General features: G+C 60.9%; 4 protein-coding genes across 4 annotated transcripts; 3 read left to right on the forward strand and 1 right to left on the reverse strand.

The window, feature by feature from the left end:
* Positions 1 to 1,828: 1,828 nt before the first annotated feature.
* MNEG_6893 (hypothetical protein) lies at positions 1,829 to 4,249 on the reverse strand (the record flags this gene model as incomplete). Its single annotated transcript, XM_014044631.1, has 5 exons — positions 1,829 to 1,978; positions 2,416 to 2,707; positions 2,973 to 3,040; positions 3,280 to 3,807; positions 4,172 to 4,249. The coding sequence occupies 5 exons, from the start codon at positions 4,247 to 4,249 to the stop codon at positions 1,829 to 1,831; spliced, it is 1,116 nt and encodes a 371-aa protein (XP_013900085.1).
* Positions 4,250 to 5,766: 1,517 nt separating this feature from the next.
* MNEG_6894 (putative U3 small nucleolar RNA-associatedprotein 11) lies at positions 5,767 to 7,703 on the forward strand (the record flags this gene model as incomplete). Its single annotated transcript, XM_014044632.1, has 5 exons — positions 5,767 to 5,828; positions 6,095 to 6,185; positions 6,579 to 6,767; positions 7,117 to 7,295; positions 7,517 to 7,703. 5 exons carry the CDS (start codon positions 5,767 to 5,769, stop codon positions 7,701 to 7,703), a joined length of 708 nt encoding a protein of 235 aa, XP_013900086.1.
* Positions 7,704 to 8,687: 984 nt separating this feature from the next.
* On the forward strand, positions 8,688 to 9,921 carry MNEG_6895 (hypothetical protein; the record flags this gene model as incomplete). The annotated part of the gene is made up of 4 exons (XM_014044633.1): positions 8,688 to 8,842; positions 8,974 to 9,114; positions 9,591 to 9,678; positions 9,916 to 9,921. The coding sequence occupies 4 exons, from the start codon at positions 8,688 to 8,690 to the stop codon at positions 9,919 to 9,921; spliced, it is 390 nt and encodes a 129-aa protein (XP_013900087.1).
* Positions 9,922 to 10,361: 440 nt separating this feature from the next.
* MNEG_6896 (hypothetical protein) lies at positions 10,362 to 12,099 on the forward strand (the record flags this gene model as incomplete). The annotated part of the gene is made up of 3 exons (XM_014044634.1): positions 10,362 to 10,617; positions 11,540 to 11,631; positions 11,845 to 12,099. Coding segments are annotated over 3 exons (603 nt in total), but the record flags the coding sequence as incomplete, so codon positions are not given.
* Positions 12,100 to 13,318: the final 1,219 nt, after the last annotated feature.

A 13,318-nucleotide genomic window follows, 5' to 3' on the forward strand; every position in this document is an offset into this window, starting at 1 on the left:
AGAGAGCAAACGTCATGCTCTGAACAGTGCTTGCTGGGCCCTCCTGCCCGCTCTCAACAGCCTGCTGCTGTTGGAGCAGGGCAGCAATGCACTGCCCCAACCCCACTGCGTGAGCAGCGTCGCCCACAATTCGCAGGTTTGTTACACCGCTCATCAACTGTGACAGGACGCTTTGAACCCATAGCCCCTATCGTGCGCCGCCCATGTGCGCATCACAAGCCCCGCTGGCCCTGCAAAGCTTACCGCGCAGCCGCAATCACTTGTCAATTCACTTCCTTTGATACGTCCCACTCTTTAAGGGAAAGCAGTGCACAAAGGTTTGACAACAACCTCAAAAACTCCAGCGCCAAAAGTACACGTGGGTCGCTCAACAAATGCAGGGTGCGGTGATGAGGCGGCTGTGCGTTGCGGTCAGAAGGTGTGATCATGCCAGTGATGGTGGTTTCTTGGTCGCACGAGCAGCATTGGCCCTGGCACTCGGGAACCCATGCACGGGGGTGGAGGGATAAGCAGCGCTGCGGAGCGCTGGTGATGTGATGGGTGTGGCACGTGTTTGCAATCGTAAGTGACACGATGTGAATGGCGGGGATCCGACGCGATCGCGCACCAGGTCGGGCCATGGGGACAATCCAGACAGGGCAGGGTGGCGCCCATGGCGCCAACACATCACCAGATACCTGAATTGTTTCCAAGGCATCCCTGAGAGAAGAAAAGAACCGAAACGCAACACACAGCAACTGTTGGAAGGCACTGTGCCTGGCGCACACTGTGTGAACGTAGCAACGCCGCAGTCGTGGGCGTGCGCCCGGCAGCCGGCCGCCGCGCCGCGAGCGGATGAATGCCTCAGGGGGGGCATAAAATCGCGCGGGCGCCATGCGTGCTGTGTTGGACGCAACAATGGCTGCAAGGGTTGACGAACTAGGGGTCGTGCGCAGCAGTGTCGGCGTTTTCCGGGGCCCGACCCGCTGCGCTGAGCAGCTGCGTGCAGCGCGCGGCCACTCACGAGCTTTGCTGTGAGATACGATGGCTTGCAAGAAGGTTTGAGGCGACGAGTCGATTATATAGCATGGTGGCATACCCGGCACACATCTTGGAAAAAAGATCTGCGATCGTGAAACTGACGGTACCCGGCCCATGGTCAGTGCAGCTGCAAGGCCGGAGTGGTGTGCGTTCAGGCGGCAAGCCCGCATGAGCGCCGGCCCCCGGGTTGCAGGGGGGGGGCAGCAAAGAGGGTACAGAGGCCTCGACAACAATTTGTGCCCAGGGGGCGCCTCTCACGGCAGGCACCAGCAGCTACAGGATGACATATGACATCCCAACGAGCCTGCCTGCCACACGCCTCCTTTGCAGCGCGCAGTGCGCAGGGGCGCTGCAGCAAAGACGCATTGCTGCAGAGCGCGCAATGGCAGTCGGCCTGAGAGCTCTCGCGTCTGTCAGCCAGAGGTGGGCCCGCCAGCCATGCCGCGTGCAAGGGTTTGCGGGCGGGGGGCCTTGATAGGAACGTCCCTCCCCAACTTGGCCGCAAGTATCAGCGTCAGTCTTGGCCAGAAGGGCCTGTGTGTCATGAAAAGAAGGAGCGAGAAAGAAGGGAGTTGAAGGAGTTGCGAGGCAGGGAGTAGTCGGAGAAAGAACGCATTGTATAAGGGGTTGAGTGTCAAATTTGCTATTTGTGCGCACACGGTGTGTGTGTGTGTGTGTGTGTGTGTGTGTGTGTGTGTGTGTGTGTGCGTGCGCGCGTGCCAGATGACAGTGATAAACTCAGAGCATGTCACCATCACCACGGGCCAGGGACAAAGTATTGCCAGCCTGCTCAGCGCAGCGCTGAGCTCTACGCGGCGGGCCGGCACAAACGGATGGCACAAATGCGCATGGGGTCGGCGCCGCACCAGCTCTGCAGCAGGCAGGCCCCCAGCGGCTCTGGCTCGATGATGGTCTTGAGGGTCCAAGACATGGTATTCCAGACCTGGTCCTCCCGCACCTGAGGTTCCCAACCGCGCAAAAATCGCCAGCACTACATGGTTCGGAGGGGTCCAACGCAAACACACACGAGTGCAAGGCCGACGATTGTGCACCCAAATTGACCGAGGGGAGTTCTGGCTGCTTTGCGGCGTGCCCCGTTGATGGCTGCAACGGGCCTTCTGCAGCTACAGGCGAACTGGGGGCACGCGCACACACGAAGTTTACGCACACTGCCTAACCCCATTTGTCGCCAGACACCACACACGCGATGCAGGTGAGTGCGAATGCTGTACACGACTGCAAGCACCACTGCAAGTACTAGCAGCTGCCTGAGTCGCCTGTAGTCACACACACACACACACACACACACACACACACACACACACACACACAGAGCACCATGCACCCGCAACTACGTGCACTTAGAAAGCGTGTGCCTCAATCCCAACCACTCACCATATTGCTCCTGAGCAAGTGCAGCAGCTCCTCACACTCAACCGCCGCCTCGATCTGCGTGCCCCCACCAGCGGCTGCCGCCTCCGTTCTGCTGGCCCCCTCCTCGCCCGCCACCCCTGCCGCGTCGGCCGCCGGCCCCTCTGCAGATGCCGCCGCTGCCGCGTTGCCGTGCTGTGCTCTCTGCATCGCGTCCGCCAGGCTGCGCTGCAGGTCCCGGCGCTCGTCCATCACCCTGTCCATGTTGCTAAAAAAGTTGTCGAACGCGACGCCGGCGCGCTGCTCTTGCTCAGGGCTGCGGGCCCATCGCGGCGCCCCGGGTGATGATAGACAAAGGACAGGCAGGTTGCGGGTGAGAAGGGGGGCAGGTTGCTGGTGGGGGGTCGAGGTACGCTGCGCGATGACTTGCACCTCCTTGGTGCTTTGGCGGGCCAGCCAACCGCAGCGCCGCAGACAGAACCGCCCGCTGCAACATGACAAAACACCAAAAGCAAGGCGTCGCAGCCTCAGGATGGGGCCCAGTCTTCTAATGCGATGAGTTTGGCTCTGGGATGCCCCACCTGAGCTCCACAGCTGCTGCCACCTGGCGCCACTTCTCGTTGGGAACACTCTCCACCTCCCCAGAGTCCTGTTGTAGGTGATGGCAGTGATGTTGGCAGGGTGTCGTTGAGGCGCAAGCTTGGGGCGGCTGGGTCCAGTGACAGCAGCGGCATTGATGGCGGCGGCGGCAGCAGCAGCAGCAGCAGCAGCAGCAGCAGCAGCAGGCACGGCAGCGCCAGCAACGCCCGCATTATGCACCCACATGCACAACAACCCGCATGCAAATGCTGACGCTGATGCACTGGTTGCGCGCGCGTGCACACACACCATGTTTGTGGATATGAAAGTGTGCATCTCCTCGGGGCTCAGCGCCATAAACAACCGTAGGAGCGCATGCTGCTGGGGAAAGGGGCTCGCAAGCGGCCGCGTGGCGTCGCCGCCCTCGCTGCCACTTACGCCCTGCACGCGGCCCGCCACCCCGCCAGCGCCCTCCGCGAGGCGGAGCAGCTTGGCATGGAGGGAGCGGAACGCGTCAGCAAGCTGCAGGAACGCCTGGGAACGCGGCTGCGGCTCCTGCTGGTGTGGGGGATGGTGCTGCTGCAGCGGTGCAGCACTCGACACTTCCTCCTGGGCCGGCGGGGTCGCCGCCGCGCTGTTGGGCCGCACGGCGGCTGCGGCGGCGGCGGCGGCGCCGAAGCTGCTGCCGCTGCTGGTTGCGCCCGGCGTGGCGGCCGCTGCAAAGGCCGGCCCTGGGCCGCTGCTGGCGGGGCTGCTGCTGAGGGGCGCGCCTGGAGCCCCCTGCGCTGCACAGCTGTCTAAGGAGATTATCGTCTGCTCCAGCACAGTCTCCCTGATCTGCGGCGTTCAAGTTTACGCGGTCAGGTCGAGGAATTGTTACAGCTCTATGCGGCAAGCGTGCTCGCGGGGACCAGACCGCTGCAGTTTCCCAGCGCCCCTCACCTACCTGCCTTCCAAACAGATGTACGCTATAGCACGTGCGCTTGATACCACACCCACACAATAACACTTACAACAAACATCAGTGCACGCACGTACACGTGCACACACACACACACACACACACACACACACACACACACATACACACACACACAAGACACATCACGCGCCAGTACATACACACACATGTACACACCTCCTTGCTTTGCATGTGCATCAATACTCACTATTGTGCGTGCGGCAAGCGTGTGCACCGCACCTTGAGCATGTAGTTCTGCGCTGACAGGGACAGCACCTGCGCCAGCTTCTGCTGCACCTCCGACGCTAACCCCGCCATGCTGTCTTTGCTGCGTTGCCGCCACTGCTTGATTCGTAGGTACCCTGCATGCATGCATGCATCAATGATTAGCGTGAATGTGCCACACGCATCCTCCATGCGTGCACCAGAGTCGTGCACCGTGCGCACATGGGCATGTTCCGCGCATGCGCATGCCCTGACAACGCATAGCAGCCCTCACCTTTTGTATACTCCCCCGACGCTTTGACCGGCCGCCCTGGCCGCCGCTTGACTGCACCATCCATTTCCTCCGTGGCGCCGGCACCTGTGCCGGGGGCTTCCGCGCGCGTGGCGGCGACGGCTGTGGCGCGAGTGGCGGTGTCCGGCGCTGCCCGTCCAGCCGCAGAGCCGCTTGCTTGGACCGCTCTGCTCGGCGCACTCAAGGGTGGGAATGAGTCCCGCAGCAGCCGGCGGGCAGGCGCCGTTGGTGTGGCGTGCTCAGGGGCGTCTTCGTGCATGTCGTCCCCTCCGCCCCTTGCCGGTGCCGAGTGCCGCTACACGCTGCCCAGCGCGCCTGCCGCGCCCCGAGGCGAGTGGCGCTGCGAGCCGCTGAGCGCCCCTGCCACGCCCAAGCGACACGCTGAGATGCTGTCGAGCTTATGATTGCCCCCACTACGGCACGGGCCTGCGAGCTGCAACCACGTTCACAGTGTAAGATCACGTCTCGCAGGTGGGAACTTAGTTGAAGGGCTCGCTCTGCGCCATGGTGCCGTAAAATTAGCAGGATAACAGCGGTGACTATCGGTGTGTGTGCAGGATGTGTCTCTGCTGTCACCCCAGCAGACAGATGGAGCGCATGCAAACTCGCACGACATGAGCATGACAGCAGATCAGCAGAGCACAGGTGGACAGTTTGGTGCTGGCAATGCGTCGGGCGAGAGCGCCGCAGCTTGCATCACATGTGCCAAACAAGTGTGGATTGGCTGCCAATACAGGTGTGACCGAGTGACTGGTGTTTCCTGCTCCGCAACAGCTAATATGGCCACCCCGCTGTTGGTGGCACATGCGAGCCCCCATTGTTACGAGAGTAGATAGCACACCGGTATGGGCACAGCGCGGGAGCAACAGCACCTGCCAGCATGAAGCTGCGGTCCATACTTAAGGCGCGTGTATCTGCTTGGCCCGGCAAGGTCCAGCTTCAGGACACAGGACACTGGCAGCTTGTCGGCCGCGAAAACGGAACAGCAGCAGTTGGCAACCGCTCAAACATTACTGCAGCAGGTGAGAGGCCCACAAAGGCGCAGCCATCAGATAATTCTGGCCTGCACGTGTGTAGTGTGTATCATCAAACACTGAGAGGCAACACTGCCAGTGCACAACTGCTTGCACAACGCAGTGCTGCTCGCAATAGGCTGGCTTTCACACCCATCAGCCCTCAGAAGAGAGAAGCAGCTTGTCGCTCTGCAAATCGCATACCCGTATGGAGTTCTTTATAGCTCGTTCTTAACCAACAGCTAATCGAGATCGCCGCTTCGCCGCTGCCATTTTTACCGTGTCACTCTTGAGAGGTCGTCAGGATGGGGGGCGGGTCTCTTGCCAACGCCATCAAGCGAAAAACACACAAAGAGAGAGGGCAGCCGTGAGCAAGCCCAGGGCCTTGTTGGACGCACAAGATGGGATGCGTCGCTGCGGCCGCCGTCGCTGCTCTGTTCTTGACATCCCCCGCACGCTGTTCATGCATGCCGACATGTGTATGGATTGCAGTGTTGCGTGAAATTTGTGGATGTGTTTGTTACCGCAGCTGAAGCTTCGCGCACCCCCAGGGTGCATGGCCTGCTGCTCTTGACCGTGCCCTAGTCACTGTGCCCCATTCGCTTGCTGTGTGCCCATTCGCCGCGTGTGCAGAGCCGCCCGTTCGAAATTCGGGCTCCTTGAGAAGAAGAAGGACTACAAGGAACGTGCCCGCGACTTCCACCGCAAGGAGAAGGCCATCAAGGTGAGCAGCAGCAGCAGCAGGCGCAGCAGCAGCAGCAGGCGCAGCAGCAGCAGCAGGCGCAGCAGCAGCACATGCGTTGCTCTGGATGACCCCCCCCCCAAATCACAAAGGGTCTCTGAACAAGCTGCAGATCAGGTCCACTGTTTGTGGACAAGGCACAGGGGCGGAGTCGTGGAAGTCAGTCCGCCGGGCAGCGGAGGCCACTGGGGCACCGCGGGCTGCAACGACAATGTATTGTTCGGCTCTGCGAGCGGCACAGCATGGAAGTTGTGGATCCCCGCAGACATGCCAGCACTCAAGCCAGTCCCCTGCATGTGCGGCTTGCGCTGCACTCATGGCCCTCCCACTCACCGCACGCACGCGCGCCCGCACCCGCCCCTCCCGCGAGCGCAGGCGCTGCAGCGCAAGGCGGAGGAGCGCAACCCGGATGAGTTCTACTTTGCGATGGAGTCGGCGCGCACGAAGGACGGCGTGCACGTGACCCCGACGGCGGAGGCGAACAAGTACAGCCAGAGCGAGCTGGCGCTGATGAAAACGCAGGACGTGGCCTACCTGCGGGCCAAGGCCACGGCCGAGGCGAAGGTGGGGCGGGCAGCTTTGGGGCGGTGGCGGGGGCAGGGGGTTGGAAGTCAACGCGTTGACGAGGGCCACGGCAACGCGGCGGCTCTGTTTTGGGAGGGAGGGAGGGAGGGATGAGGCGGGAAAGTGCAGCTCCGCAGTGCGTTCTTGCGATGGTGGTTTGTGCCGGCTGCACTCCCATGGCTGTGCTTGATCCGTATCCCTCACTTGACTGTTTTGTCAACCAGCCACTCCTTCTTTTCAACTGCTGCTTCATCACCCCTCAAACCGCCGCTTCTATCTGTGCCGTCCTCTCAAGTAGAAGATCGCGAAGCTTAAGGAGCAGCTGCACTTCATCGGCGCGCCACGCCAGTCGAAGCACAAGGTCTTCCTCGACAGCGGCAAGGAGGCGCGGGAGTTTGACCCAGAGGAGTTCTTTGACTGCCCGAGGGAGCTGCTGGACCGTTCGTACAACCGCCCGCGGCGCGCGCAGCTCGAGAGCGCGGCGGCGGTCAGTGAGCCCGACACCAAGGCGGCGGCCAAGATGGAGAGGTGGGCGCGGGGAGAGGAGGGTGGACGGGCGGGGGGAGGGCGCAGCCAGCGGTCCGTAAGGCAGGGAAATGGGGGCGTTGCTGCAGACAGCTAGGAGCGACATGGTCTGGGGCCGACTGGCGGCGACCCATGCCGCTGAGGGCGGCAGCCCGGCCGCTTGGCAATGCGCACCACCGACCGTTGCGCCGCCCCTCCCTCCCCTGCCGGCCGGTCCCTGCCAGGCGCAAGCACGCAGCGTACAAGGAGCTGGCGCAGCGCGTGGAGCGCCACGCATCGCTCGACAAGCTGGCGCAGAAGATGGACGCTGAGAAGGCGGTGATGACGGGCCGCGGGCGCAAGCGCAAGCTGTCGAGCGCGACGGCCGACGCGCCGGCGGTGTTCCGGTGGAAGCGGGAGCGCAAGCGCTAGCGGGCTTCGAGCGGAGTCGCAGCGGCTGCAGTGGCACCGGGAGCTTGCTTTTGTTCCGGTTTTTGTGCAGGCGCTTGCGCAGATGTGTTGGGCTTTGACCTTTCTTCCTTACTCTCCTGTCAGCTGTGGAAGTTGACACCTGACTGCCTCCGCCAATGCAAGTAACGCAACAGTCTGCCGACTATCAGCCCTTGTGCAAAGTTCTAACACTTGAGGCGGCCGGAAGATAAACTCGGTGCGTGGAGGCGCGTTGAGGCGTACGGGGCCCCTTGGAGGGGGTGGGGTTCTGGTCATGCGGTGAGGGCTCAGTGGCTTGACAGCACCTGCTGATGACAGCAGCTGCTGATGACCAGCACGGAATTGTCTTGATTTTTGAAGCATATAAATTTAAATCTTCTACAATCACTATTACTTACTGCATGCGCGCATGGGCGGCCTTGGTTACAAACCGCCCTTCAAGATCTTGTCGACATATGGTACCGTATCGACGCCACACCTTGCTGCACGTGTATATTTAGATGCCAAAGATCTTTCACCTTGAGGGTTTCGGAGTCTGATCTGATTTTGCTGCAGATCGCGTGGTCCATGTCGTTGGGTTTCGCCCCAGTATTCTTTCTGGCAGCGCTTGTTGTTGGAGCGTGCGCTGCTTCATGTCCAGTAACGTACACAGTCACTCAGACGGGCGGGCCAGGCCTCTTGATGGGTGGAGTCGTCAACATGGCCGCTTGCCAGACTGCGGCGGGCGAGCCGTGCCAGCGCACCGGCCATTGGTAAATGCAAGGGATCTCTACCAGTCCGCTTTGACCCATCCAACGTCTTCTCTGCTGATTACCGCGATTGTGACCTTCTGCATGCAATCAGGCCTCACATTTTCTGCTCGTAAAACTGCTCAGCAGCACCCGCAGCATGCCACCTCAACTCGTGCAAGGTGCTGCCTGAGAGTGCTGCTCGTGCCAATCAAACCACAGGGTACAGCAGTGCAAGATGTCGCTAGATTCAAATAGATTTGGCATCTGCAACGCCAAACAGCGGGTCGCAGCTCTCGACATGGCGCGGAAGCTGCGTGACGGCGGCGCACTTGAGCTGTCGCCATGCGACCTCTGGCCGTACCTGCGTGGACGCACGCTCTGGCTTCTTGGGTAGGCTTACATGCACAACCTCTAGGAAAATAAGTCTGCAGAAGAGGGGTCTAGCCTGAAGGTGTTGCGGGGGGTTGGCTTTGCACCAGCCAAACAAGACGTTGTTGACATGTTCTTCCCACCACCCGCAGCGACTCCCACACCAAGAGTCTTTACAAGTCGTTGCAGTGCTTCATGTTAGATTTCTGGGAGGGCAAGGAGTGCGCGGCCAGCCCCGAGGCCGTCCTGATGCAGCAGCTGGATGCCCTGCCCACCGCTCACGGCGAGTCAAGGTGCATCCACCTTCCCCAGGATACGCGCATCTGCAGGGTGGTCACCGTGCTCGGCTCCACCCTCGTCGAAAGCCCCAAGGCGCGCCGGGGCTCGAATGTCATGAGCGAATGACATGACAGCAGGACCCTGTTGTGGTGCCACCACAACAGTGACGGCCCCGAGTGGTACGGCTGGAGTGATTGAGAGGGTAGGTTAATTGCGAGAGCCACTGCTGACTCTCACACAACTCTTGCACCCTGTCTCTGCCAACCAGGTTGCAGAAGGTGGCGTGCTTCAGCTGCTGCGCAGCAAGTTTGCCAGCCCAGAAGACATCTTCCTGCTGCAGTGGGTTGCCGTGGCGTGAAGCGGCTGGCTGAAGCACCACCTGATGCCAAACGGGCTGTGTTGATTGGCGGTTGCTGTCCACAGCTTTGTGTTGGCGGGTGCGAAGGCTGCCGCATCGAAAACCATGTCGTATGCTTGTGCTACTTCACAGGTTTGGCCTGTGGGACTTGAAGGCGGGCATCGCTGTCGGCTCTGCAGCGCTGAAGCGCGCTCTGGTCAAGCTGGGCTTTGACTACCTGGTGCGCACGCGAGCGGGTGTCATTGGCCGCTGTACACAATACTGGCGCATGGACGCGTGCCGATCAGAGTTGTGTGCAAGCAGCAGCAGCAGCAGCAGCAGCAGCAGCAGCAGCAACAGCAACAGCAGCAGCAGCAGCAGTAGCAGCAGCAGCAGAAGCACTTCATGCAAGCGAGCCTCACGTAGCAGCTGGCAATGACGTCACCGAGGCACTCAGATGCCGCTTGCGCACCAGCAGGAGTAATGGGGCCTACTGCCAGGTTGGAATTTGCACCAAGGTTGCCCTCTCTCCTCCGTCCCGCCGCCCCAGCGCAACAAGGGCAAATTTCCTCACGTCATCTTCCGCGAGACGCCTGCGTCTCACGATCAAGACACGCAGCACAAAACCTGCAAGCCCGCGCAGCAAGGCAAGCTGTGGGGGAATGTGACTCCTTGCATACCTGCGAGCGGGCCAGGCGATGGACCCAATGGGTGCCGACTGCGCTACCTTGATGGGTCGTCTTTCAAACGGTGTGCAAGCCGCTGGGCTACAGGCTCGCCTGTGCAGACAGTTTTCATAGGCTTGCACTTGCACCAGCGCTGGCATTTGCACCAGCAAGTGGCAGACCACCCACTTGTTGGCCATGACATTGGGCTTAACACAATGCCTTGCCCCCCCCCACCCCCGCCCTCCTCAACCGTTGAATGGTCACCCTCAAACCAGGCTGGCTGTTCGACTACGCGACAGGCACCCTGGCTGTCGACCCCAGCAAGCGCTCCGCCTTCGCCGCTGCAACCGTCCGTGGCGGCGTGGTCAACGCGCCGGCCCGCGACATCCTCCCGCGCTTCGGCATCCCCATCCTGCCAACATACGCCGCCTCTATCCCCCTTCACGAAAACCACGACATGATGCAGGGCACGACCTCGGTGGACTGCATTCACTATTGCGCCCCGGGAATGGGTGAGATTACAATTTACGAGCTTTGGCGCAAGCTGAGAGCGGGATCTGCAGCTGTGCAGCCACTTCCAGAGGCTCGGAGCGCCAACGCTCGCAGGCCGCTACCGTGCTCTGCAATTGTGTAATGGCATGGGGGAGTTTGTCACGCATGGCGCCTGCAACCATGTGGGGCTGGCAGGATGGTGCCACTGTTGCATTTGTTTTTCATCCATCATTCCATCACTTTCTGTTGTGCTCGCACTCCTGTGGGCAGCCGACACAGCTTCCTGCATCAAGCTTATTGGCAGCAGTCAGATTGTGTGGCATGTCCGTGCTCGCTTGCGTCTATATCACTCGTTTTGAATGCTCATTGATGATCAACACTAGCACACATGTGCAGCAATCTGGGATATGTCAAAGATCCAAGTTATCTCTGCATTTTGTGAACTCACTGGCTGAATCTGACTGACAACAACGTATGGACTGCAAGCGTCCCCCGCAGCCTGACCCAACATGTGCCCTCGCCAGGCTTCCCCCACTGATCCTGCTCCCCTATCAGAACGTTGTAAAACACATGCATTGTCCTTTGCGTCCCCCTGCTCCCCAATCTGTAGCTGTCCAGCTTAGGGCAGAGCTGGGCCAGGGCACCCGGAGGGCGGCCACCGCAGCCCGCGCAGCAGTACTCAACAGATGTGTGGTGCTACAACCGTGCCTTGTCGATCCCATGCACGCGATGATACACTTACTTTTATAAATGGCTGCATACCCTTAGTCTCGTTGTGACAATTACCGTTACAGACTGGTCGCGCCTCGGCCCAGACGAACTCGACTCGGTGCTGATTATCAAGCGACGAGACACTACCAAGTACCACGCCAAATACTTGAATCTTCAGCCAAGGCTGGGTTACTTCAAGGACGATCGGTGTGCAACCAACCCACTCTCCAGGTGGAGCCAACATGCGTATTACGGTCCAGCCTCGCCTGCAGGTGGAGTCATGGAGTCTTTACTGGAAAGAGTCGATGGACACCAAGACTCAGGTGCGCGCCTGGTCATGCAGGCTCCTGACGCGCCCAAGACGTACGCGGTCTAATGCAGTGTGCCTGAGCCTTCGCATGCATCCCTGCACACGTCCAGCGTCGGGCCCTGGCTCGTTTCAAGCTGCAGCTCCTCCATCCTTGGCGGCTGGCTTGGTGCACATATGTAAAGTGACAGGTAGCCGGCCTCTCGTAATTGTGACACGTTTCCACCAGGTCCTCGACCCCCTGACAGATCTGGAGCTCCCAGCCGGCGCAACCGCCGCCGATCTCGCACGCGCCGCTGCCGAGCGCCTCGGCTGGCGGCCGGCCGGCAAGCTGCTGCGGCTGGAGGGCTTCTCGGGCCCCTGGGACCGCTGCTTACTCAATGGGCGGCTGCTTGGGGAGGGGGAGGCCTTGGAGGAGGCGGGGGTGAAGGAGGGGGATGCTGTGACATACGTTCGAGTGGAGCTCATGGCAGAGGGCTGGAAGGTGGGACTGCAGGGCTGCCGGTATTGGGGAGGGGCTGGTGAGTAGGCCAAATATAAGCATGACAAGACGCGGCAGGACGCCCTGCTTCATGGGGAGGCAGTTGCGGGGCAGGGTCGCAGAAGCTGAGACGCTTGAGACTGTGTCGGGTCCTCAGGCCAACACCAGGGACCGTCACTAGCAAAACTTCCACAGCGGTGCCACCACTACGGCCATCACCACAGCCATCATCGCCGCCGCCCTCCCGCAGATTGACGATGCCATGGGCAGCGATGACGACGACACTGACAGCGAATGATCACGCAATCGCTAGCTGTGGAGGGGCAAGTTTCACGTCTGGATGGCATGCTGTGGGAGGCAGCACGCTGCACTGACAGCACAACTGCAACTACCGAACAATTTGGGCCCCACTTAACTTCTCAGCATAATGCCATGATGCTCTGCAAGACAGAGATTTTGGTTTGCTGAATAGCAGCAGGGTGGACCAGTGCCGCAGGCCGCACGGAGGTGGCCGGGGCGATGGTGGTGAAGCAGCAGCAGGGCAAGACATGCTGCTGGGGTGCAGGGCGTCAGATATATTGCACATTGCACACAGATAACATCCACCACACTCTGCATCAGAACTCTGCTGTTGTGTACGGTACTAAGCTGCGATATCGCCAGATCTTGGCCCCACGAACATGTATGTAGCTGCCATCACAGCATAGGATCAAAGTGTAATTTGGCTTGCAAGTATGTGGCGGTCGCGATTAGACGAGGACGGAGAGCTGCTGTCACTCCCGATCCGGCAGCCTGTGTTTGATTCACCTATAGGAAAGCTTCCGCAAACCGTCGAGAGAAAAGCATTCTCACAGACTCGGCAGCGGTCGCAGACACCTGGCAGCAGCTATGGCGTTCCCCCAGGTGCGGCGGGGCAGGGGGTGATGTGCGCAATCGCCGCACATGGCAGCGCGCCTGCCGAGGTTTCAAATGTGCCGCGATCGATACAACGCATTCCGACAATCCCTCATCATAGATCCTGGGGAACAGCAGCGGCAGCATGGCGGCGCCCATGGCACTGCCGCCAGCGGCGGCGGCCCCGCGCGGAGCCTTTCAGTCTCCTTCCGCGTCCCCGACAGCGACGACGAGCTCGACGCTGCCGCCGCCAGCGACGACGAGGCCACTAGCGGGTTCCGCGGCCCCCAGGGCCGCAGCGCGGCCTCGGCGGCGAGCGGCAGCGGCG

Source organism: Monoraphidium neglectum, assembly GCF_000611645.1.
Source record: "Monoraphidium neglectum strain SAG 48.87 unplaced genomic scaffold scaffold01169, whole genome shotgun sequence".
NCBI lineage: Eukaryota > Viridiplantae > Chlorophyta > Chlorophyceae > Sphaeropleales > Selenastraceae > Monoraphidium > Monoraphidium neglectum.